The sequence below is a fragment of the Eurytemora carolleeae genome, unplaced genomic scaffold (assembly GCF_000591075.1).
Source record: "Eurytemora carolleeae unplaced genomic scaffold, Eaff_2.0 scaffold883, whole genome shotgun sequence".
Lineage (NCBI taxonomy): Eukaryota > Metazoa > Arthropoda > Copepoda > Calanoida > Temoridae > Eurytemora > Eurytemora carolleeae.
In genome coordinates this window covers 52,843-79,754 of record NW_019396887.1, presented here as the reverse complement: position 1 = coordinate 79,754, position 26,912 = coordinate 52,843, and the positions used below count along the sequence as shown (strand labels likewise).

Here is a 26,912-nt window from a genome sequence, read left to right as displayed (position 1 = left end):
TAGCGCCTACAGCTAAAATACCAAAGAAAAAAACAAGAACTTTTTTCTTCTTTCGCGACATTTACATTTTAATTCTTCTTTCGCGACATTTACATTTTAATTCTTCTTTCGCGACATTTACATTTTAATTCTTCTTTCGCGACATTTACATTTTAATTCTTCTGAAATGCTAAGAGAAAAATAATCAAACAAAATAAAATTCTAAGAAGGTTTGAGTATTACATATTTATTCGCAGGTTTAACAGTATAAACTACTAAATGCTAAATGTATTCTCCGCCATTAGTGGAGTTTAAACCGAAACTACAACAAGCTCTTATACATGTGGCACAATAGTTCTTCACAGCCCTTAACACACATCGTCACAGAGTATTCTAGCTTTTTGATTTTAAGGCACTGTATTTACAATATCAGGGCATAGTTTAATAAATATTTTTTATACAAAAAATCAATTTCAAAATTTAGAAATGTATAAATTTAACATTATTCCCTCTAATTTATAACTCAATTCTAGTGTTAAAGGGACAAATTTATCAAATAATTAAGCAGATTGTTGGAAGATCCCAAGTTTTGTTGTCATTCCCCTTTAAGAGCACGAATGCTAGGAGAGAATAAAATTGCATAACAAAAAATTGAGCATTACATATGAAAAATAAATTTAAATTTGTTTCCTTTATCTAAAAAGTTTCTTATATTCTAGCTGACATTAAATTTATTTTTGATTATTAACAGCTGACGACTATTATTAGGCCATACGAAGAAACTTTGATCAATTATTGAGGATATGGAAGCTGAGTTGGCCTAACAATAGATAAATACAGAGTTGTACTTAATCAGAAATATAAAATATATAAAAAAAAATATATATATATGTATATATATATATACATGTATAAATGTGGGTGTAGTAATGTTTACTACAGTTTTAAAAGTATGGCACATAATTCAGCAATTAATCAATTCATTACAAATATGTAAAAATATTCCAGTCCAATGCACGAAAATAATTATTCGTACATGGATACAATATTCACTGATGATACATGTAAACATTTCAAACTATGTACAGTTCATAAACTGTATCTATAAGGTCGTCAGTACAACACAAGTTACTTAAGTATATGTGAACGATTGGAGCCAATATTTTTGCAATATTTTTGCAATATTTTTGCAATATTTTTGTTTTTAAGATTTAGTTAGCTTCTAGATGTAGCATAAGCAGATTCAAGAAGGTTTCATATTATGATATGGTATCTAACCAACAAATGTACTTTTCAAGTTGTAAAAGTTTACGTACGGGCAAAGTACAAGTTTATGTAATGACAATGTACAAGGTCATGTACTGTCGACTGTACTACGAATGTACTGTTGGTCGGATCAGTGCTCCATAGCTCCTTGTATTTCTGAGAGTGTTATATCATAAACCATACTATCCTCACCTCCTGGACCCTCAGTAACCATAACCTGAATATAAACATTTCTAAGGGACTGTTTACATATTTAAAATAATGAAGAGATTAACAAAGAAATGTAGGTTTTGACACATAAAGTTTGAGATTGTGTCAAAAACTAAATTGTCCCTAAATAACAAAAAAATAAATAATAATAAATTTGCTGAAAAATAAATGGTCATGTACAAAATTGATATGAGGGGGGGTCCAAAAATCGTTCACTAGGACAGACCCTTAATATGTAAAAAGGATTTAATTTAAGAAAAAACACTTTCTGAGGGGAAAAGAATAGTATTTGATTATATTATGAAAGTTAAGTATTCTATACCTTCAATATACATATATCAATATACATATATTCTGTATTCTGCACCCTCTATATATCAATATACATATATTCTGTATTCTGCATCCCACCCTTGGGTATGCTGAACAATACCCCTTCATCATTTACCCAAATAAATCAACTCAATGTAAGTTTATTTCGTCCGTGAAATATTACACAAGCTAATAAAGAACCAGTGTTGCAACATTAAAATTTATTATATCTATACCATTCTACCTTCAAATATATATATATATATATCCTATATACATATGTATATTGTATATTAATGTAACTTAGATAACAAAATATATATTTAAAGCTGGTTCAACGGATCCACAACAAAAACCTTGAGCATGCTCTATAAACTATGAAACTTGTGTTTGATTAAATTTGATTAATAAATAAAATTAATATATTTCTTTATTGAACTGTGCCAAGCTGAACTGTTAATAAAGGTTTAAGGTTGTCAGTTGAAGATTTAATTTACTTACAAGAGCTAGGCTAAGCCTGGTTTTTGTTGGTCTGATAAGAATAAGATATGCTAAATATCCCTTACACTTAGAGAAGGTGTTGGTAATTAATTTTATATATATATATATATATTATATTTTATATTAATGCAAAGTCTTCATTTTTAACAGTTAACCGTTTAATGGAAAATGGGAAAATTAAAAAGAATTTCATCTATCATTGTATACCTCTCCCCCCCCCCCTCCAATTTTTGGTTGCTAAAATGGAATCCAAATCATCTAAAAACCTGAAGATTGCATAATGAAATATAAAGATATTTAGAAATAGCAATTAGATTTGTTAATAAGATGATAGATTAGAAGAATAATGTAGAAAAAAGTAACAGTGTAGCGTGCAGGGTCGTATATAAAGGGGGGGGGGTATGTGGGCTGAGCAACCCCCCCCCCCTTACTGGAAAGTTCTTTAAGATCTAGCTAATCCCTGCACAAATTCTCTGGAAGGGTAAATATATAATATATATATATCTAGCTAGATAAAGTGGGCGTAAACCAATTATATTGGATATAGTGTTTAAACACGTTCTCCACTGCAGAAAACAGAGATAATAGGAGGATTAAAGCACAAGGGGGGGGGGGAGTAGTTCGCCACTATAGAAAACAGAGAGAATAGGAGGATTAAAGCACAGGGGGGACGGGGGGGGGGGGGTAGTTCGCCACTATAGAAAACAGAGAGAAAAGGAGGATTAATGCACAGGGGGACGGGGGGGGAGTATATGGGAAGTAGAAAATATTTTCAAAGAATATTGAATTTTAGAAAAAAGAGCTCCTACAAAAGGGGGAACTGAAAAAATAAACTAGAATGGAAGAAGAAGGATAAAGAATTAGGAAGAAAAAAGAATAACTAAAACTAACCTGCATCAAGAAAACATCTTCATTGCAATAATGCCGGAGCATGTCGTCGTCAATCTTTGCAACAATCCCATCCCTGTTCTTCCTGTATATATACCGGATATTGGTGGCATTGATCTTGTACTTGTTCTCTATAGCCTGGATTAGGCCTGCTACTGTAGGAGGGACAAGATGGAGAGGAGTATATACATCTTCAGTTTCCTGGATATATATAGATATATTCATTATTCAATCTTTATTAGTTCTCATAAATTATACATCATTCATTGTACATCATTCATAATACATCATTTATTATCATTCATCATTCATTATTTATCCATTATTATTTATGAAACTATTTACAATTTATTATTTATTAAATAATTCACCATACCTTACACATTTCATCATTCATTTTTCATTAAACATTCCATACTGTAAGCGTGCAAAAAAACCAGTTCAACATAAATTAAAAGGACTGTTTATATAATCTAAAAGCACCTTCTAATCATGGAGCAACATGTCAGATTCACATTTGCTCGATATAATGAATGAAATGTCCACGTTAATATCTTTAAAATATAAATCCAAGATGAAAGTTTAAAGGTAAAGCGGGCATACCCTTCTTTAAACTGAAGGTCATGTGAAATTAAGACGACAGTCCCTTTCAACAATCCATTAATTTATTAAAGGGAGTGTTCGCGAAAAATGAAAGGGGGTATAGGCTTAATGCTAGTTTTGATTTTGTTTTTTAAAATAATATTTAGCTTACAGCTTGTTTTCGAACATTCCTGGAAAATATGAAAATGTCGTCTTCATTACCAAAAATCCTCGAAACAGGAATAAACGTTTTTATAAGTAACTCTCAGATCATAAAAATTAAAACATATTATGAAAAATCAACTATATATAAATGTAGCGAAAGATAATCGATGACTATAGGTTGTAATATCTGAATGATTTGTTTGAAATTAAATTGATTTTTTTACGGTCTAAGTCGTATGTTGCAATTAACAATTTAACAATTTTCTCCTTATAGACGCAACAGATAGAAGTAAGATTAGTGGCGATCAAAAACGCTTTTTTATCGCATTAAGCCTATACCCCCTTTCATTTTTCGCGAACACTCCCTTTAAATGAATAAACAATCAATTAATTTATTAAATAAATCAACAATCCATTAATTCATTAAATAAATCAACAATCCATTAATTCATTCTTTAAAAAGTAGAAGAGCCATTCATACATTACATAAAACACACATCTTAAATCATGAAATATATTTTACTCACTATTTTGATAGTTAGAACAGCTCTGTCAATTAGATACTAAATACTTTTAATTATATATGTTTGTCTTATTGTAAATTTGACGATTAGATTGTTTGATAAAATTTCAGAATCCGTTTTTATTCAACCTCACCTGTCTTACATATATCATTATTCGTTCATTAGATGGCGGGATCAGTCGAGCTCGTTTAGGTTCTAAATTAAATTCATTAGAGTTCGTTTAGGTTCTAAATATACATTCATTAGAGTTGGTTTAGGTTCTAAATATACATTCATTAGAGCTCGTTTAGGTTCTAAATATACATTCATTAGAGTTCGTTTAGGTTCTAAATATACATTCATTAGAGTTCGTTTAGGTTCTAAACATATATTTATTAGAGTTCGTTTAGGTTCTAAATATATGTTTATTAGAGTTCGTTTAGGTTCTAAATAAATATTTATTAGAGTTCGTGAGTTCGTTTAGGTTCCAAGTATATATTCATTACAGTTCGTTCAGGTTCTAACTATACATTTTTTAGGACGTGTAAATATATTCTAGGTTAATGAGTGAAAAAGTAACAGAAGAGTTGTGTGATAAGGAGAAGATTAAAAATAAAGGAAGAAAAGGAAACCCAAGGATTTTCTCAAAGCAATAGAACGAGGAAACAAGAACAGAAGAGCATTGAATAAGGTAAAAACTAACTTTCAGAAAATGGGTTGCAAACTAGAACAGTCTTTTCAGGCAGGGGAACAGGTTCCGGACTACAAACTAAAATTATAATCATTCAAGGGTTGTACATTTATCTCATTATACAATCTGGGCTAATTTTCCAAACTAATATCAGGGTTAAAAACTCAGCAGTTTGCCAGAAACATAGTTCAACATAAATCTACGAATCCTATACTAGTGGATTGTATGATTTATACACAAAATAATGTAATGTTATAAGCAATAAGCATGCAATGATATGTTAATCATTCCTTGAATTGAAGCCACGTAGAATTTCAAGTGATGGTTTTGAATTTAAAATGGTTGGAGGGTATGTAAAACAGCTAATAAGATTTCTCAAATTTACGATGTTGTCTTATAGGGCGTTAAAGTCTGTCTGTAAAGTCGCACTGCAGCTAGAGTTGGATTAGCTCGGGTGTAAAAAGAGAATATGTGAGTAGAGTCTATAGAGACTAGAACACGTATACATGACGTTGCATTAACTCTAGACATGGGGAGCTAACCTAGCAGCCTACTCAAATATTAGATACTAGGCGCCGCAAACATTACTCGCAATATTTTCCATGAAAGGGCTGCTAGGTTAGCTAGGTCACACGCAGGGATTTAATAAAAAAAAAACTAATTTTTCCTTGATTAGTCAGAGCTGAAAACTTTAGAATGGGATATCCTTAATCCCGATCGGTTAAATAATCTGGAGATTAATGACAAGAGGAGAACAAGCATTATTTAATCTCGAGAGTAAGAAAAAGAGTGGATCAAGCATTAATCCCAATATCCACCATTCAAAAGTTCCCAGTTCAGGTCATTTATAGATAAGTAGCATGGCTGATGGGTAAGTATGTAAAGAAATGTTTTTTAAATTTTCTTTTTTTAAGTTAGTAAAATAAAATAAACTATACGAACTGGAATTGGTATTAGGTAATTAAGATGTGAATTTTTAAAACATTAATAAGCAAATTGCGAGTTCTTCAGTATGTAAAAAATTGACAATTATATATATAAAGTGTCCAGTTAGCAACATTTTTATAAAGTAGAACGAATAAGCTAAGTATGCCGAATATAAAAGTTTGATGATTCCAAAGTGAGATAGGCTGCGTAGAGATTCTGATGATATGAATTATATATATTTAATATCTAAACCTGGTAAATGTATGCTTGGAAGAATATCTCCGTTGATCACTGGTTTACCAGGTTCCAAGGATCTTGTATAGAAGGAAGGAAAATCCTGGCACATCTGAGAACTTTTATCTGGATCCTAAATATTGGAAAATTAAAATTCGAAACAAAAGTATTGAGAGAGTTTATCTAGATAGTTTTCTAGAAATAGAATTCACTTATAATGTGTTAAGGGTATGTGCATAGTGAATGTTAGGGGTATGTGTGGGTATACTGAATGTGCTAGTGGTATGTATGTGTATATTGAATGTGCTACGAGCGGGTACTGGGTCTGTGTATATTGAATGTGCTAGGGGTGTGTATTTGGATACTGAATGTTTTAGGGGTGTTTGTATGTGTATATTGAATGTGCTAAGAGTATGTATGTGTATATTGTGCTGGTCACTATATATCTTAAGTTTGAGTCATATATCCCTCTAGGCTATATATTTATTACAGACTTTAAACACGCAAATATCCACGGATACCATAATCTACACAGAAANTCCGTAGAATTTAAAGATTTATCTTAAATCTTATGAGGAAAAAAAAGACACTATATGGAAAAAGGTATATTTAATAAAAAAAAAGTAAAATATAATTCGGGTAGAAATTGAGAAAATCATCAAGTACAATGAAAAGTAGGATAAAAGATAATATAAACAAATCAAGTTAAAGAACATTGTTCAATAAAAAAAAAATGTGAAGTTTAAGATAGAAATTGTCACATAATCTATGCAGAGGAACAGATTTGTAGGAAGAAGGGGGGAGGGATAATGTGATGTATATTCATGACTGAACAAGGTGCCAGCATCAGAGAACCATTAGATTAAAATTGTTATCGTGGATGAGAAGTGAGATACGGAGATAGGTTGGGAGATAGATCAAGGGGAATGGATCGAGAGAGGATTGAGGAAGACTGAGGAAGACAGATGAAGATGGAAAAATTGAAGGATTATACCATTATTTTTTTAAAGAAAAAAGCTTTATTTGATTTGATTAGGGCAACTAAGAGAGGTGACCTACAAGATGAATTTAAGATAAAAACTAAGAAGAACTACATAAATATTATATTTTCTTGTAGAAATATACTATAATAATATAATGTAGAAATATAAAGATCAAGTCACTAAAGTTTAGTTTATTTATTAACAGAATCTTTAGCCAATAAAAGTAAAGAAAGAAAATTCCAGCAAGACCCAGCCCGATATAATGTGCTTATTGGTTATTGGTTAACCCTATATTTATCTTTATAAGTGATTTGCTTGTCTGTCTGTTTGTATCCAATTTAAGGTTTAAACGGTTGAAATTAAAAAAAAATTAGTTGGAAAAATTTAAACAAAAATTTGCCTAAATTTGTGTTCACTGCATAGTCCTTTAAAGCACCTGTTAAACGCTAAAATTACTACAAAAAAAGAAACGCGTGGTGTATGAAAGCAAGCCAATACCTTTCGAAAGTTTCGTGGTACATTTCGTCGAGGCGCCGTTTACCGCTCGGCGTCATTCGTCGCTTCGCTGCTCGTCGCTCCTCGTCTCGGAGTTTCCGTTCAGCTCCCTTGTCACAGAAAATTTTAACCTAAAAACATTTTTTGTTTAGTTTAGTCATCGGGCACCATTCAAATAATGAACTAAGATAGAAATAGATTATAGAGGTGCAAATACAATAAGGAAGTATATCTCATATATATATAATAAAAGGTTGCGAAGTGCACTATGCACTTACATAAACGTTTTCAACCTCGAATGAATTTCAAGATTTTAAATCCCAAAAGATAGTAATTTGGTTTAGATAATCTCTATTCAATCCACACTTTTAAACCTTGGCACATTGGATTCAAACTCGTAATTTAAGTCCAGGAATAAAATACAAAACGATTTATTGAAATAATCTTCTTTAAACCGAACAAGAATCATTTAATATTCATCTAAAGGAATCGGAACAACTTATTATTAGATTAAAAATAAACCAATAACTCTGAAAGACTTTATAACAGTGTATTCCCTGACACTTAGAAATGTACTTCATAACATGAGTGTACTCACACTAAGGATTGTACTCTAAGCCAGGAATGTACTCCCTTCAAACTAAGGATTGTACTCTAAACCAGAGGTGCACTCCCTGACACTAAGGAGGGAATTTTATAACATAAGCATACTCCCCTAAGTAATGTGTACTTTAAACCAGGAGTGTGCTACCTGACACTAAGGAACGTGTACTCTAGACCAGAAGTGTACTCCCTGACACCAAGGAACGTGTACTCTAGACCAGAAGTGTACTCCCTGACACTAAGGAATGAAATTTATAACATAAGTACACTCCCTAAGACTAAGGAACGTGTACTCTAAACCCAGCAGTAGGAGTGTACTCCCTCACACCAATGACCGTACTCTAAACCAGAAGTGTACTCCCTTCCACTAAGTATTGTATTCTAAACCAAACCCAGGAGTGTACTTCTACCACTAAAGATTGTACTCTAAACTACGCAGTGTACTTTCTACCACTAAAGTTTGTACTCTTAACAACGCAGTGTACTCCCTAACACTAAAGATACTACTCTAACCCTGAAATTTCATGATCAATGCATCACGTATTGGTTAAAATATCCCCAAAATCTAAATGGTTGAAAAATCTAGGATTAATTATCCGCAAAATATATTTGGCAGTTAAGATTGTATCTGTGGGCCCTAACCATTAGTTTATACTAAACAGAACTTAACCTATCTACATTCAATCTAGGTTTAAACCATTATATAAACTTAAATTCAAACTTAAACCTCCTGTCATGTCTCTTAACTCCTCTGATAATGGTTGAGCGCATATTCGCCTCGTTTTTATTCTACTCCTGACTTTAATATTAAACATCTGTTTTAATAAAATTTCTCTTCCAACACTATAAATCTGTACTCACACACAATAAGTTGGTTTCCAATATTTTTACATTATTGCACTCAGGCTGGAACTTAAGAAGAGGGTTGGAAACTTATTTTATGTTAGCTAAACCTGGTTTAGTTTATTTACCTGACTATATCCCCTGTGTATAGCAGGGGATCCAACCTCCTGCCTAGGATCCTCGTATGTATCTATTTGTATGTGTAGTGGTAATCCCTTTACTCCTTTCTGCGTACTAAATAATCAATCAATCAGTAACTAATAGAAGATTTATATTCGTTTAACATATATTCATTTCGAAAGAAAGATTTTTATTTGCTTCTATAAAATTCTCGAAACAGAAACATCGAATTTAAATAATAATAACAACAATCGATTCCGATTTATTATCAAAACACGGTTCTATTTACTTTTTAAAACTACCTTCAAATAATCTTTAACTCTCTCTTTAAACCCATAATGATTAGAGAATAAACATCTGAATATAGAAACTATATAATGTGCAGATGTTGAATTCTAATTGAGTTGTTGCGTGCATGAATATATGAATAAACAAGATGAAAACAAGGTATCCATGTGTTTTATTAATCGAAGGATCTAGAAGATGAAATGATGGATGAGAGGATGTGAGGATGGATAAAAGGATGAATGGATGAATGAATGAATGAATTAATGTTTACCTGAAATCTGTGGATAAGCACTGAACAGCTAGATTGACTTTAGCAAATGACTCCAATGGGTTCCAGTAAACCGCTATGGCGTTGTGTGAAAGCTCTTCAATAGGTCCGACTAGAGCTACAACAAAATCAAATCAGAAATAATAAAATAATTATTATGTCAAATTTTCAACGTTTGCTTGGTAGAAAAGTGACAATTTGAAATTTGTTTTAACTCACCATGACTGTTTTTTGTATCAACATCAATAATTCTCTGTTTCACCTAAAACAATTAAATTATAGAAATATATTATCTATAGTATAAAAATGCCTCCGTACCGAATGTACCGTACTGTTAGTGCTCAAAAAGACGGTGTTTATTTACCTTCCTACAGTGTACTGTATACAAGGAAAATACACTGCAGGAACTATCAAATCCGATGCGTCATTCTGTGTACTGCAGATCAAAACCGATTTTTAGGGGGTAAATGTTAGTAGTGACATGAGTGTACACCTGTTACGTACTTTTGATTTAGAGTGTTCCTGGTATATATTCCTTGTCTGTGTATACTGTATATCCTATATATAAATTAAGGACCTCATTAAAAGTATGTCCAAGATTGCAAATGTTAGGTGGGCAGAAAATCTTGCATTCCTGTATTTTTTCCGTCTTTATCCGTTTATCTACATTTTGCATTCATTTAAACTGCATCCGCTCTAAATATTTAGTAGAGCCAGGAAAAGTTGTGTAGGACGAGGGGAGGGGGCAAATACTTTATGATCATGATAAAAAGGTTTCGGTTAATTCTTTTAATTAATTAACTCCATTCCACTGTGGAGTCAACCATAAACATATATGTATATAAATAATTTAGTTCTAATTAAAAGTGTTGAGCAAAGAATAGTTTCAGGTATACTTTATATTGAAGAGGTAAATGTTTTTTCTAGACCCAGTTAACTAAACGTGAAAGTTAATTTAAAATTCATTGATTTTGACCAAGCAATCTTGATTAATGGGTACTAAAGCTAATATACGTAGTGCAGCAGCGTTGGTTCGCACATTATTGCATATCTTTTTTATATGCAATTATTGCCGATACATCACACATGCAAGAACATAATAAAATCTGATATTATAGTTGGGCAGGCAACAAATCTGGGGTTAAAAGATTAATTGCAATAGTGTAATGAAGAAGAAGAGAGGAAATAGGAGAAAGAGGAGAAAAAGAGACAGCAGGAGAAAGGTAAAATCAGAACGATAGAGAAGAAAAACAGAATGATTCAGACCTGTACTAAATAAGAAGAGAATAATGGGGAAAGGGGTTGAAAACGGAAGAAAATGTGAACAGGGGTGAAATGGCGGCAAGTGGTAATAAGGAGATACTGTACAGTAGAGACTAGGTAGTAGGTAGGAGTGGATACTGGACAGTAGAGACTAGGTAGTAGGTAGGAGTGGATACTGGACAGTAGAGACTAGGTAGTAGGTAGGAGTGGATACTGGACAGTAACATAATTAATGACGAAGATAAGAATTGTATCTAATATAAGAATATAAAGATCAACCTATCTATATTAAAACAAGATAAAAGTTCTCAAAAATGTAAGACAATGATTTGTGATTAAGAATACAATTCAAAACTGAGGTTCCTTCTAGATATGCTAGAAAATTAATACAATGTAAGATAATGATTTGTGATTAAGAATACAATTGAAAACTGAGGTTCCTTCTAGATATGCTAGAAAAATAATACAATGCATTAATATGATCTTAATCTTAATTCCAATTAACGACTCATTAAATCATTAATGATGTTGACAATTAAATCCTATCTATTATTTGAAAGCAATAATCTTAAAGCTGAAGATGACAAGAAAAGATTTTTTCTCGATGTTAAAAAGCAGCTGTTTTATGTCAGTACAAACTACAAAGTACTCTCTAGGGTGGAAAGGAAAAAGTTCAAAGTTTGAAAAGTGAATTCTGACCAGGCTGGACCTTTTTGCTGTTTTAGACCAATTTAATCTTACTCTGTCCCACCTCATTTCAATTAGAATCCACCCTTGGATTGACATTTCATGCTAGTACACCTTGATAACAGTAAAATAAATACAGGGTGTTCAAAAATATGCATAATTGGATATTCTCTAATCTTACACCTACCTACAGTACTCCTCCACCAACCTAGAATACCTGGACATCATGTACTCCTTCACCTTCCTTGAGTACCTGAACACCATGAACTCCTTCACCTACATAGAGTACCTAAGCAGTGGACACCATGTACTCCTTCACCTTCCTTGAGTACCTAAAGACCATGTACTTCTTCACATACTTAGAATACATGGACACCATGTACTCCTTCACCTTTCTTGAGTACCTAAAGACCATGTACTCCTCCGCGGACAGTGGACACCATGGCTGTTTTACCTTCCTTGAGTTCCTGAATACCATGTACTCCTCTACCTACTTACGAGTACCTGGACAGTGGACACCATGTTCTCCTTCACCTTCCTTGATTACCTGAACACCATGTACTCCTTCACCTACTAAGAGTACCTGGACTGTGGACACCATGTACTCCTTCACCTTCCTTGATTGCCTGGACACCATGTTCTCCTCCAGCTACCTAAATACCTGCACACCGTGTACTCCTCTACCTACCTAGAGTACCTGGACACCATGTACTCCTCCACCTACCTAGAGTACCTAAACTCCATCTTCCCCTCGCTTAAGTATCTAAACACCTACTACTATTAATTAGAGTAAGAGTGAGGGGGGGGAGGGTAAACTTTCTAAATTTTAATCTTTATCTTCCATTAAATCTAAGAAGGATGTAAGAATGGTGACATGGAGAGAGATGTCACCAGGATTTAAAACCATTCTGCACTTTCATAATTCATCTATACACTCAAGATTTTAATTATCTGAGTTGTTTAACCAAATTATCGACAAATAAAGCTCAACAGTTTAGTTTAATCTCATGAGACCCAAAAATGTAGTTTTTTGATTTTTAAATAATATTTTTATCGCTTCTTTATCCAAAATAACTAGAAAAAAAAGATAATGGTATGACTAAAACTAAGAGGTTGCTTACCGAATGCTGTCTTTGATGCCAGAACTGCCAGGCTTTTATCTCATCTTCTTGAGATTTACCCTCCCTGAACATACAATATATTGAGATTCGCCCTCCTAAACATACAATATAGTGAAATACACCCTCCCTAAATATACAATATATTGAGATTTATTCTCCCTAAATATACAATATATTGAGATACACCCTCCCTAAATATACAATATATTAAGATACACCCTAACTAAATATACAATATATTGAGATTTATTCTCCCTTAATAAACAAAATATATTGAGATTTATTCTCCCATAATATGCAATATATTGAGATTTACCCTCCCTAAACATACAATATATTGAGATACACCCTCCCTAAATATACAATATATTAAGATACACCCTAACTAAATATACAATATATTGAGATTTACCCTCCCTAAATATACAATATATCGAGATTTATTCTCCCTAAATATACAATATATTGAGATTTACCCTCCCTAACTATACAATATATTGAGATTTATCCTCATTAAAATATGATATATCAAATTAAACAGATTTTAAAAGATATAGAAATATATATGAATTGATAAATAAACAAATGATTTGACGAATAAACTGTAAATGCATAGCGATAAAAACTGAACATACAGATGAGAATTGAAATGCAGTTTTTTTATTTAAATAATTTCATATACAATGGTTGTAAATTGCATAATTTAAATTCCAGAAAGTTTTTTGTTCAAATTAGAATAGGGGTCCCCCTCCCATCCCCCAACCCATTCCGTTAAATGTTTGTTTGTATGGGTGCATGTAAGCTATATTATATATATAAATATACGTTAGTTAATATTCTGGAGAGAAGGTAGAATTTAGACCTGAGAGCACTTTACTCTGTATTTATAACCTTTAGCGTAATCATTTCTGATTGAGTTAGCTTTAGAAACCTTGGTCAGTTTAGAACCCTTGGTCAGTTTAGAAACCTTGGTCAGTTTAGAAACCGTGGTCAGTTTAGAAACCGTGGTCAGTTTAGAAACCGTGGTCAGTTTAGAAACCTTGGTCAGTTTAGAAACCTTGGTCAGTTTAGAAACCTTGGGTCAGTTTAGAAACCTTGGTCAGTTTAGAAATCATGGCCAGTTTAGAAACCTTGGTCAGTTTAGAAATCATGGTCAGTTTAGAAACCATGGTCAGTTTAGAAACCATGTTCAGTTTAGAAACCTTGGTCAGTTTAGAAACCTTGGGTCAGTTTAGAAACCTTGGTCAGTTTAGAAACCTTGGTCAGTTTACAAACCTTGGTCAGTTTACAAACCTTGGTCAGTTTAGAAACCATGGTCAGTTTAGAAATCTTGGTCAGTTTAGAAACCTTGGTCAGTTTAGAATTCATGGTCAGTTTAGAAACCTTGGTCAGTTTAGAAGTCATGGTCAGTTCAGAAACCATAGTCAGTTTAGAAACCTTGGATCAGCTTAGAAACCTTGGTCAGTTAAGAAATCATGGTCATTTTAGTAACCTTGCGTCACATATTGAACCATCTTCTATCTAAAATCTTGAACAACCCCCCCCCCTCACTCATAAAAAAAAACCATTCGGAGCCACCAGCCCCCCCTTCCCCCTCTAAATGTATAAGATTTGCAGTAGACCAGGGAGAGTAGAGTATGGTAATATTACTGACTAAAGATCTTCTAAAAGATAAACCATGTCTCTAGGCTACACACTCACTTCAGGGTACAACTAGGCTTCCGACAATACGGTTAAAAAGTGTAAAATTGAAGGGTAGAATACACGTAGAATAGGCACAAATTCATTAATTCACAAATATTTTTATATCTAATGTTTTTTTATTTCTACTTCTAGGATTTAGATAATAATGGTATTTCAATTTTACAGCATATATAAACAAAATTTTAAAATGTAGCCCTGCCTGCCTTTAAACGTTTTTAAGGCTAATTTATATGGATTGTTTATTACGGCTGTAAGCGTACAGTGTAATTAGCATATTTAAGCTAAACTCAGAAATACTTTGCAGTTTTCTAACAATTCAAGAGTTAGTATTTATGCTAATCTAAAATAAGCAACAGTAAGAAACTTCCCCCCCCCCTCCCTTCTTCTTAATAATTGTTTTTGTGGGGGGGGGGGGGGGGGGGTGCACGTCATATTGAATATTACTCAACCTAAAGCCTAACTTTTGTAAGTTAAATCTTATGCAAATTGGTAAAAAGAAAAGGAGGGAAAAGATTTTTTGACCCAGTGTCTAATCATAAAAATATTTGATTACTTTTTTTAAACAAAAAAACATCTTCTCCAAAACATTGATAAATATTGATTAAAGTTAGGTAAAATGACTTTTGCATAAAGGATAAATGGTTAAAATATTAAACCGTTACCGAACCTAATACATAGGATTTACATTTGTTTGTAGCAGTATAAACCCATTTTACATGTTAATTCTTCATGTTTGCATCGTTAAAATAATTTTAAGTATACTTATAAATCGTGTTAGAGATTTGATGCTGATTTACGAGAACTATTTACAACACTACTCCATACAATACAAACACAAGCATCAAATAATTGTTTAAAGTTTAAAAGTATTGCATGATAAAAGATTGAAAATATATCTTGATTTTAAGAAAGAAAATGAAAACGAGTAAGCAAATGAAGATAACTTATCCCAATTTAGAAAGAAAAAAATTTGCTTTGTTCATACCAGCGTAACAAAAATTATGAATTATTCAGAGGAAGGGGTAATGAGAGCTATGAGTAGAGGGAGGAAGGGGGGAATGAGAACTAGAAGTAGAAGAAGGAAGGGGGTAATGAGAGCTTATGAGTAGAGGGAGGAAGGGGGGAATGAGAGCTAGGAGTAGAGAGAGGAAGGGGGGAATGAGAGTTAGGAGTAGAAGGAGGAAGAGAGAAATTACTTTTATTTTATACATCTAAACACCTTCCATACTTCATTTACAGCTTGCAATCTAAATTTAAATCATAATTGTAATCTGTTTACTTTCTTTCAAGAGGTATAGGATTGCAGCAGAAGCGAATTCATTCGCCATTTTAAAGATAAAAAAGTTTGTTGGATAAATACAAGCAGGATGCAAGTTTGAAAGAAGTATGGAAGTAAACTAGAATAATAATACGGTAGAAAATAACCTTAAACAAACTTCAGGATAGTTTAAACTATATTATAAAAATAACTACATACATGTTTAAGACACAGAGCAAAATAGAAAATATAGAAAATTCAATTTTAAAAAATAGGCGAATAAAAAATGTATGAAGATTTTTAAAACATTTACCTAAAAACTAACATGATAACAGACTTGACTGTGGTAGATTTGAGATGATAATCTGGATCCCGTATATATTCAAGGGTTACGCCATAAAACTGCCCTTTGTTAATATACGTCACCTAAACAATAAACAATTAATGACGTCGGCAAAACATGATATTTTCCCATCCTTATTTTTATCATTGTCATTCAAACACTAATTACGAATATGGCAAATTAAAAAATTTATAAATAAATATAAAATTTTCTAATTTATTTCAATATTGATTAAGCAAGTATTAGATCCAAGATTTGAAAAGAATAAACTTAATTTAAGAAGAAAAAATGACCTTATCGTCCTCTCTCCTAACTGAACTACTGGTTGGAGCATCCAGATAGTATTTGAACCCATACGGAGAGTAAACCTTGGAGATCTGAACCTTCTCGGTCTCACTAAAATATTAAAAATTCAACTGTTAAAAAAATAACGTGGGGTGGATGGGGAGAGGGGGGGGGGGTTGGGTTCTTTTTATCACCTTATCAGAGTTATAAAGCTCTTGCACTTTCGATGTAGAGACTGATAGATAAATAGATAGATAGTCGAATAGATAAATAAATATAAACGGATAGATACATAGATACATAGATACAGATGAACAGATAAAGAAGATAGAAAGATAAACTGAACAAACACGTACACAGGATAGAAGACCGGGATCGTGCAACCATCTCATTCTCATGTAACAGACAGTCAGACAGATGGACAGACAGATGGAAAGAGGAAAAACGCAGATAAAGGAGATGTAGGTCCAGATAGAAAATTGACCTGAGAAGCTAACTGTACTCTGACGTGCACACTGCACATGTATTCACGCACAGACGAATATACAAAGATAACAGGGATAACAAGGAAGAAACATGAGATAAAAAAGATGTATAGACGTTGTGTCTCCAGACCTTGATCCAGGTACCATTAACAACTAGCTCAACCAACCTAATCTTAATTAGGATTTATTCCCCGAGTCCAGACAAATAAATTTTATTCCGCTTCAAATCAATGGAATGGTTTGCATTTGGAAGATAAGGAACGGCAAGCAGTTGCTGAAATTAAGTGGCGTAATTTAATAGATTGTAAATAATTAAATATTTGAAGATTTGTTTACCTATTCCCTCTGCCGTAGTCGTGCCAAGGTCTCCTGATGGTATTTTGATCAAGGATATTTTGAGTTGAATAATCATAATCAGATCCAAGCTCACGGGGGGTTATCTAAACAATAAATATCTTTATTAGATACATAGTACTGTGTATGAATAATAATTAGACTTTTTAGTGTATTTAACAAATCATTGATTTCAAAATAATTTTAAGTAGGTTGTTCTTTTCTACATTAAATTTTCCTTAATTGCTATCACAAGTTTCACAAAGGTGTGTGATTACGATGTTGCTTTATTGGCGCGTTTAGGTTTCAAACAATGAAAACAGCACTTCTAAACTTTTTCAGTAAATTATTGTGTTTATAAACCTAGAAGGTTGATTTCTCTACTAAAGCTGAACAGATACTGAGATATAAATTTATGTATTTCATTCTTCGTTAATTATCCTCAGGGTTTAATCACTACTCATCAATCATCAATCATACGCTAATATATCATTGAACCACAGGCAAGTTATATACATTATTAATATGCATAATACACCATATTTGCTATTTGCATCAATTAAGTAACATCAAACAGTTGCAACAAAAACTTTCCGAAGACTTGAATATCCCTGTGAAAAATGTGAATAGGGCAGAGGAGGGGGGGGGGGGGGGGGGGTAGCATTTTTATTGTAATAAGGTAATTTAAGTTCAAGTGCCTTTTCTAGCTTAGTAGCGAGATAATTATATCTTTCATTCGTTACAGAAGGCCAGGACTCGAAGCTGGAGGGTTGGGAAGGTTTATAAATATTTGTGAAAACGTTTCAGAAAGAGAATAATAGGTCCTAATTGTCTTTAGTTTACGATCTTCTGGGCATAAAATTCACTGTTCTTTCCCCCCAGCAGTGAATTATGAAATTGCATGAAAAAAACTCATTCTCGAGGCAAAATATTTTTTACGGGTAGCTTGGCTTATTCAAGGTTCACATGATGTACGAATATTGCAGGTGTCCGTTGATTAGAGATGTAAGAAGAAGAGGTAGAGAGTAGTAGTGGGGTTGAGGCGGAGTAGTAATGCGGTAGAGGTGGAGTAGTAGTGCGGTAGAGGTGGAGTAGTAGTGCGATGGAGGTGGAGTAGTAGTGCGGTAGAGGGGGAGTAGTAGTGCGGTAGAGGTGGAGTAGTAGTGCGGTAGAGGTGGAGTAGTAGTGCGATAGAGGGGGAGTAGTAGTGCGGTAGAGGGGCAGTAGTGTGGGGGGAAGGAGAATAGTACGGGTAAAGGGGTAGGATGGGGGAGGGGGAGAAGGGTATGGAGAAAGGCGGAGAATGGGGAAGAAAAAAGGAAGAAGGTGAAGGGGGAGAGGGGGGGTGATGGAATGGAGCCCTGAACTGACACAGGAAATGCTGAAGGGATTTGGAAGGAGCTATAGGATGAAGTGGCACCGGAGGGTGGGGGGGGGGAAGAGAAAGAAGTTTAAAAATTTAGAACTAAAGATAATTGATTTTATAAAAAATTATTAAATGGGCACCAACATTATCTCTGACATGGTAAAATCTTTAGTAAGAAATATTCCTCCCTGTGGCTGATAATTTGTTAACGTTCAGTGTGACCACCAGGATTAAATAAGATTTCAATTTATTATTTTCTGTATGGATAAACACACCTATGATTGTATGATGTGTATAGTTTAGATCCTGTTCTCTCGAGTTTAAAGAAAACCCTGCAGCATATTTCAGGAATTCAGTTAAACATCTTAAATCAACCATTTTATAACGTTTTCACTAGTTGATCGTTCAAGTATGATACCTGGAATACGATCTTAATCAAGAAGTTTACGTACTAACTAGGTTGGACCACCAAGAAGATCTAGAGTCGACCCTTCCCGGGAGGTTTAGTCAAATATAGTAAACCATTTATGTAAGGGGGTTCATCAAATATTAGAAGGTTAGGCACTCATTTGTAGTTGGATGATCACTCCTTTCTGGACAACAGGGTTAGTCACTCCTTCTCAAAAGGTCGGAGGTCTCTTGTAACAAATCCACTTTAGCTGTATGTACACTGTACTGTAGAGTATGTATGTACACTGTAATTTAGAGTATGTATGTACACTGTACTTTAGAGTATATATGTACACTGTACTGTAGAGTATGTATGTACACTGTACTGTAGAGTATGTATGTACACTGTACTTTAGAGTATGTATGTACACTGTAGTTTAGAGTATGTATATGTACACTGTCCTGTAGAGTATGTATGCACACTGTGCTGTAGAGTATGTATGTACACTGTACTTTAGAGTATGTATATGTACACTGTACTGTAAAGTATGTATGTACAGCCCACTGTAGAGCATGTATATGTACACTGTACTGTAGAGTATGTATGTACACTGTACTGTAGAGTATGTACGTACACTGTACAATAGAGTTAAAAGACTAGAATGTTTAAGCTTGAAGCCTGTATTAGAACTGAAGGGTAGAGGTCTATGGTGTATAGAGAGGATGGGTAAAGATCAGGAAAAACCAGTAAATCCACATCCCGCTGTGAAAACTCGAGATCATTTCCTGGATTTATATTCCGGAATTTCGGGTTTTTAACTCCCCCCCCCCCCCACTCATCCCGTCCAGTTCATCTCAATGAATTTCTCGTATAATAGCAGACTGTGCTGTTCTAATTTGAAATGAAAACTTTGGAGAGTTTAATGCAAAATTGAAAACATCTAATCTTTTCCAAACTGATGGCAGCCGACAGGCTATAATTACAAGAATTATGTTGTTGAAAACAGAAAATATGCATTTAAATCTTTGTTGTTTTTAAATTAAAAACCTTTAAAGGCGTGCTTAGAATCGAAAATATGTAGATTGAGGAAAACTATGAGATGTTTTAAACTGAAGGGTAAGAGCAGGGTAATCAAAGTTTCTTTTTTTGAAAAATATAAAACTTTAGAGTGAGTTGGTCTGAAATATGCTTGTGCTTATATGACGAAGGGGGGCGGGGTGCACTTGAAGGTGCGTGATGCATGTATGATACATGAAAAGTGGAAGCAAGTTGTTTCTATCCCTTCCAGATTATACGGTCTCATGATATACTAATCCTGTATATTTTCAAATATATTGGATGACCCAGATCCTAGCATGAAACATCTCAGCATTAGCAATTTAAGAACATTTTATGAATTATACTTTTTAATTCTAGTCAAAATATGAAGCAGAATTTCGTGCAAGGGAGCCCGGACTGATAAAAAAGTGTTTAGCCCTGGGCCGACTAGTGGGGAGCAGGCCAGCACCACGTTTACCACATTTTTAATCAGAGATTTGCACATTTTTGCGTCAGCGCAGAAAAATCTGCGAAATCAGGCCGAAATTATGGAAATATAAGCAGACGGAAAATTTGATAATGGGTGCTCTAGAGACTTGTTGGTTTAGGTTCAGAGTTAGATAGAATAAATGGATAATACCTCTCAATCAATCAAAAAGGGCAACATTCAGGTATTTGCAAATTTAAATCATGAAATCATTAAATTGAAAGAAAGCGCTTCAAACCCTCATCTAAATCTAGATCTCAATGAGATTTAAACGTTTAAAAAATACTGGTTAAATGTGTTTAAAAGCTAATTCTTGAACACAGTAAACTCAACTCGTTAAGTACTTTTCAAATCTGATCTTAAGGAAAATAAAAACATATTCTTCTTAGGTCTAGGTCCGTCCATTTCTATAACTTAAGATATTAAAAATGCATTCATCTAAACAATCTATTCATCAATCAATCTAGCAAAACTCTTTATTTATGCATGAAATAGCTATCTCCCTTCCAACCTATCTATCTAAATGTATAACTATTTAAGGGCAGAAAATGCCTAGAGCAGGAGCAATTAAACAGTTAAACAAAGCGTCTAAAATAGATTTTCAAATATGTACCACAGATAAATAGATAGATAAATAATAATCTATTTATCTATCTATCTATCAAGATACAGCATTTGTTACCTAGATATGAGTCCAAAACCTTTTGAATTGATCTGAATCTTACTTTAAAGTTTAAAATTGCTGCTTCAAAATGAAATCGAAATGCTCAATTTGTCAATTCCATCTATCTACCTACATCTGTTTCTACATGTGTATATACAACATATAAACATGTACTCAAATGTAATGCAGTACTCTCACTTGACTAAGTATGTAAGAAACGTAAGTAAGAAACCATATCTATTAGTCCTATCTCAATATTTATCTAACCATATTTTTATCTGTCTGTACAGCTATCTAACTATCAGTATATATATATATATATTTTATCCTAAGATTAATGCTCCTCTAGGTGACAGCTGGAAAAAGTGCACTCCCGCTTTAATGGATGCGATAATATTTTTTGTAATATCATTTATAACCCTTTTATCGCGGTATATATCGTACTTAGCCATAGGTGTTGGGACTGTGTAAGGTGAGATTCATGGGAGAGGTAGAAGGGGGGGGGGGCTAAAAGTTTAAACCAAGGATATTAACCAGGGGAATCTACAATGATGACGGAAGGATAAATTACGACAAACAATTTAGATTTTGTACTGCAAACTGTACTACACTTTAATTTCATCTTAAATATAAATTTTAGAAAAAGACATAAAAAATACTTACAACGTCGAGAAAGTGGAATTTGGTAAAGAAAAAGATATCGATTGTGAAAAAAAACACACGAAAGTGTGTTTATGCAAGAAAAATAAGTGTTCTACTTTATACTGATGTATTAACATAAAGTAATCATAAAGTGGTGTATAGCATAGATCATTTTTATACTTTATATATTAGGCTGTTTATTGAGCAGTTTTATCTTCACATGCATTATAGACCTGGACGTACACATACCATACCCAGATACAATATAACATTATACAATACATACAATATACAATATACATATATATCTAATAGATAAGATATTTGGAAGCTTAAGTATCTTGGTTATATCTGCTCTGATAATTAACTAGAGATTACTCAAGCATTGAGATAAGTTAGATTAAATAAAATAGACACTAAGAATAGACTCTAAACCCACTAAGAATAGACTCGAAACCCACTAAGAATAGACTCTAAACCCACTAAGAATAGGCTCTAAACCATCTAAGAACAGACTCTAAACCCATTAAGATCGAATGGACTCTAATCCTACAAAGAATGAACTCTGAACCCACTAAGAATGAACTTTGAACCCACTAAGAATGGACTCTCAACCAACTAAGAATGGACCCTAAACCAACTTAGAATGGACTCTGAACCCACTAATAATGGACTCTGAACCCACTAATAATGGACTCTCTAAACCCACTAATAATGGACTCTGAACCCACTAATAATGGACACTCTGAACCCACTAATAATGGACTCTCTAAACCCACTAAGAATGAGCTCTTCACACTAATAATGAACTTTCTGTTCCAACTAAGATTAAACTCTTTACCGTATACTAAGAATGATGTTTTAGTCCACCAAATATAGAATCTAAACCTGCTAAGAATGTACTCTGACTAGGCTAAGAATGGAGTCTAAACCAACTCAGAATTGACTCTGAACCCTCTAAGAATGGAGTCTAAATCCAGAATGAACTCTAAAGACACTTCGAATTCTCACTAAACCTGCTAAGAATGTCCAGAAAAAAAACTATCCATAGGAGCCGTGTATATAAACTAGGTAGGTACTGGGCAAGTACTAAGAAGTACTTGGTATTTTTATATATATACTAAACCTAGAAGGAATCTATTGATGTTTCACTAGTTGCATTCCTGGCTTGGTTCTCACAGGCATAAAGTTTAGGCCCTGGTATTCAACCCAACAATCCACCAACAATCATGGAACCAATTATTTCAAACCAAAGAATATTCATAAACATCAACTCTAAATTCACAAGTTTAAATATATATATTTTACTATTTTAAAAAACCATATCACAAAAAAAGTATTTTAATCTTTAATCTTAACATTCAAATTTTGAAACATTTAAACAATGTTGAAAACATTTTTCGAGAAAGACTGATAGTCGCCAGTACAAGAGAGAGAAGGGGAGAATTGTATGAGAGTAAGAAGGTATTTATTGTTGCTCCAGCAACTGTGCTTGGTTTATGTAAGAGAGTAGAGAGAGAGATAACTCCTAGATTTATTGCTACAGTGGAGAGACTTTACAAATATTTATTAGTTTTACCTTCAACATTAATTATATAAACAAACTTAATTCTTATCTTAAAATAGTCTCACAGTACACTGTATAAATCAGTGCACACCTAAACCTTAGTAAAATATCTACCTGGTCAGGACCTATCCCAGAGTCAGGACTAGGTAGGTCCACGGATAGACCTGGAGTACCGGAACCGGAAACAAAGTAGCTGGAGTTAGGAGCTCTGTATCCATCGTACAAACTGTCTTCTCTATACGGGGAATCGTAAATTCTAAAAAATATTTGATATTATTAAGGTGTGAAAAAAAAATCTTGAGACAAAAATCTTTTTAAATTAAAAAATAATTATATAATTTTTAAGTTGACGTTCTTTAGCAGCAGGAGAGATAGGAATGGGCAAAAATGAATGCAAGAATGTAGGCTGGGCGTTTTCTGTTAAATGTACATTTTATATGTTTGTATAAATGTATGTATATATGTACATTGGTTCCAGGAGTGTTCTAGGTCAGAGTATGATTTAGGAACTGAATAAATATAGACTAAAATCTGTAAGTTGGGCTCTGAACCCCAGGGTGTATGAAGAATCATGTTCATTCATATCTTAGGTTTTAATAACTTCCTAACCAGAATTAATGTTTTATAACGCTGATTTAAACTGAATAGTTTTAGTGTTCCCCTGTAAATGCCTTCGCTGGGAGGTTTCACTATATGTCAATCCTTCATCAAATAAACATTAATTCAGCCGACATACTTTAATTCAGGCAATTAATCGAGTAGGGGCCGGGTGTTGAGAATAAATTGAATAAACCATAAAAAAATAATCATTTATTTCTTTATTATCTTTAGTTAATGACGTGCGGGAAGCATTTAGAGAAAGAAAACATTTGGAATTCAACTCTCTAAAAAAGGGTTAAAAAGGAACCAACTCTTAAATTATTGACTGCTAGGATTTGAGGTCAAATGTTACGCGGTGTGCGTCATTTATAAATATTACGCATTCTTGCGTTTGACAGGAGAACAGATATAGACTGATACAAATATTTCTTTGGACCAATTACAGGTCAGTATCTATATATGGAGTAATCAGTAATCTTCAAGAATAGATAGATAAACAGTTAGCTAGATGTCAACCCTCCGAAAAGGAAAAGGGATAACCATGGTATAAAGAGTACAGGGTTACCTATTAAATTTTAGAATATAGAGACGACATTGCAAATTTTATTTAACTTGTTAAAATCTAGATTCTCAGTAGTTGTTTCTATGTCATACGATTAATTTTAAGTCAAAAGCCTTTATCTGATTGGGGAAATCAAGTTTAACCGTAAGATGACCTGCTATGCTCTGACACACTGTATGAGGATGAGAAGGGAGTAGAATCGTATGATGAGAGGGTTGTCGAGGAAAATCCAGGAGCTAGAGGTAGATCATCAGCTGAAATAAATCAATCAATTAACATTTCATCCTAAAGATTCAACTTGTAAAAACAGCAGTAGAAATCCTACTTAAATACCTGTATGCGGATACGTTAAATATACAATAGGTTTAGCGAAGAATTTTAACTTTAAGCTCGTTTTCCTGTATGTGTAGCTTCTACTTTACTACCCATCATAAACTGATTTAGTCCCCTCCCTTCCAACCCCCACACTTCATTTTCAGCAAAATTTAACCTTAGATTTATTTACCTTACGGCTTACAGTCTAATGTGCAACCTGTATCTTTAAAAAGTTCACTCGAAAAGTTTCTACTAATTTTCTTTACCGAAACCACTGAATTTAATCTTTGATTGTATTTATACATTTAATCCTTGTTCGATTACCAGTTCTATTACCACCTTCAATCCTCATTTCCCCCCCCCCTCTTTACTTTCCTTTCCTCTCTTCTTTCCTTTCCCCTTTAATTTATTTCCCTCACTTTTCTTTCTCCCTATACTTTATTTCCTCCCTTTTTTACTTTCTCCCTTATTTTACTTTCCCCCTTACTTTCCTGCCACCCTTATTTTCCTATCCTTCTTACTTTCTTGCTGTCTTCCTTACTTTCATGCTGTCCCCCTTACTTTCCTTTCCAACTTATTTTCCTATCCCCCTTACTTTCCTCCTGCCCCCTTACTTTCCTGTCCCTTACTTTACTTTCCAACTTATTTTCCTTTCCCCATACTTTCCTTTTCTCTATACTCCCTTTCCCCCTCCCCCCTCCTTCCACCTTTAGAATCCAGGAGCCTGTGATCTGATACTGAATACATTAAATCTTAAGACGGATATTCAACAATAAGATTTTGATTAGTTCAGGGACTAGACGGTGAATGAGGGGGGGAGGGGGGCAATGCATGAAGATCCAAACCAAACTAAGCTTATAATGTAGAAGCAGAAAAGGCTCAGGAGGGGGAGGACACTGGAAGGGATTAAGGTGAAACGGTGGAGGGGGGGGGGATAATATAAATGTATCTACAAGTAAACAGACGCGTAAAGGATCAGTTTGTTTATAAAAGTAAGGATAAATGATCGGTGTGTATAAAGAAGGAAGGATAAAAGGATCGGTGTGTATATGGAACTAAGGATAAAAAGATTGGTATGTCTGTAAATATGGATAAAGGATTGGTGTGTATGTATACGGAACTTAAAATATATGATCGGTTGGTAAATGGAAAGAAGGATGTATGATCGATTGGTAAATGGAAAGAAGGATGAATGATCGATTGGTAAATGGAAAGAAGGATGTATGACCGATTGGTAAATGGAAAGAAGGATGTATGATCGATTGGTAAGTGGAAAGAAGGATGTATGATCGATTGGTAAATGAAAGGAAGGATAAAGGATCGATGAATAAGAATCAAGTTTAAATAATACGAAACCAAACAATCAGATTTTCAACCCTGATATCAGATTTCTAGTCCCAACCTTCTATGTATGAAGCAATGCAATGGTGATTGAATGCAGTTAAACAGAAAAAGATCGGAACTCAGAATCATAAAATATATATTTTATCAGATTGAGCAGCCATAGGCACTGTGCATGCTTTTATTTCTTAGTATATGTTTTGTTATATTTATACGGTCCTATTTTGTATTAAAAAATTAACCAACTTGACTTGCTATGAATTAGAAACAGGTTACCAATAATACAACTATGTAAATTACTATTAAAAAGGAAACCAACCAGTTTGCAAGCAGATAGACGATATTCTTCTCCCCAATATAAATTCCCAAACAGATCAAGATAATCTTCAATTAGAGTTGATCATAGTATTTCCAAACCAAACTAGATCTGTTTATCATTAGAATAAGAAAATCAAACAGCAAGAACCAGACAAAAATAGAAATCCAAGAAAAAACGAAAAATATGTCGTTTCAGTTTAATGATCTTAATGAAAATTATATTAAAATTATCTAAGACGGATACTCAATTGCGACAGCCAATGCTTGAAAGCTAAGACACCATC

General features: G+C 33.4%; 1 protein-coding gene across 1 annotated transcript in view; it reads right to left on the bottom strand.

The window, feature by feature from the left end:
* Positions 1 to 210: 210 nt before the first annotated feature.
* LOC111709778 (flocculation protein FLO11) overlaps positions 211 to 26,912 on the bottom strand; it is a 47,844-nt gene continuing 21,142 nt past the window's right edge. Inside the window, exons 7-22 of the mRNA XM_023483684.1 lie at positions 24,809 to 24,908; positions 23,607 to 23,748; positions 17,341 to 17,444; positions 16,528 to 16,630; positions 16,205 to 16,317; positions 12,930 to 12,993; positions 10,078 to 10,120; positions 9,862 to 9,976; positions 9,311 to 9,416; positions 7,740 to 7,867; positions 7,020 to 7,086; positions 6,277 to 6,391; positions 5,110 to 5,175; positions 4,561 to 4,622; positions 3,160 to 3,357; positions 211 to 1,462 (exon numbers count right to left, since the gene is read on the bottom strand). Coding sequence (XP_023339452.1) covers positions 1,376 to 1,462; positions 3,160 to 3,357; positions 4,561 to 4,622; positions 5,110 to 5,175; positions 6,277 to 6,391; positions 7,020 to 7,086; positions 7,740 to 7,867; positions 9,311 to 9,416; positions 9,862 to 9,976; positions 10,078 to 10,120; positions 12,930 to 12,993; positions 16,205 to 16,317; positions 16,528 to 16,630; positions 17,341 to 17,444; positions 23,607 to 23,748; positions 24,809 to 24,908 — 1,613 coding nt within the window. The 3' untranslated portion in view covers positions 211 to 1,375. The remainder of the gene's footprint in view (positions 1,463 to 3,159; positions 3,358 to 4,560; positions 4,623 to 5,109; positions 5,176 to 6,276; positions 6,392 to 7,019; positions 7,087 to 7,739; positions 7,868 to 9,310; positions 9,417 to 9,861; positions 9,977 to 10,077; positions 10,121 to 12,929; positions 12,994 to 16,204; positions 16,318 to 16,527; positions 16,631 to 17,340; positions 17,445 to 23,606; positions 23,749 to 24,808; positions 24,909 to 26,912) is intronic.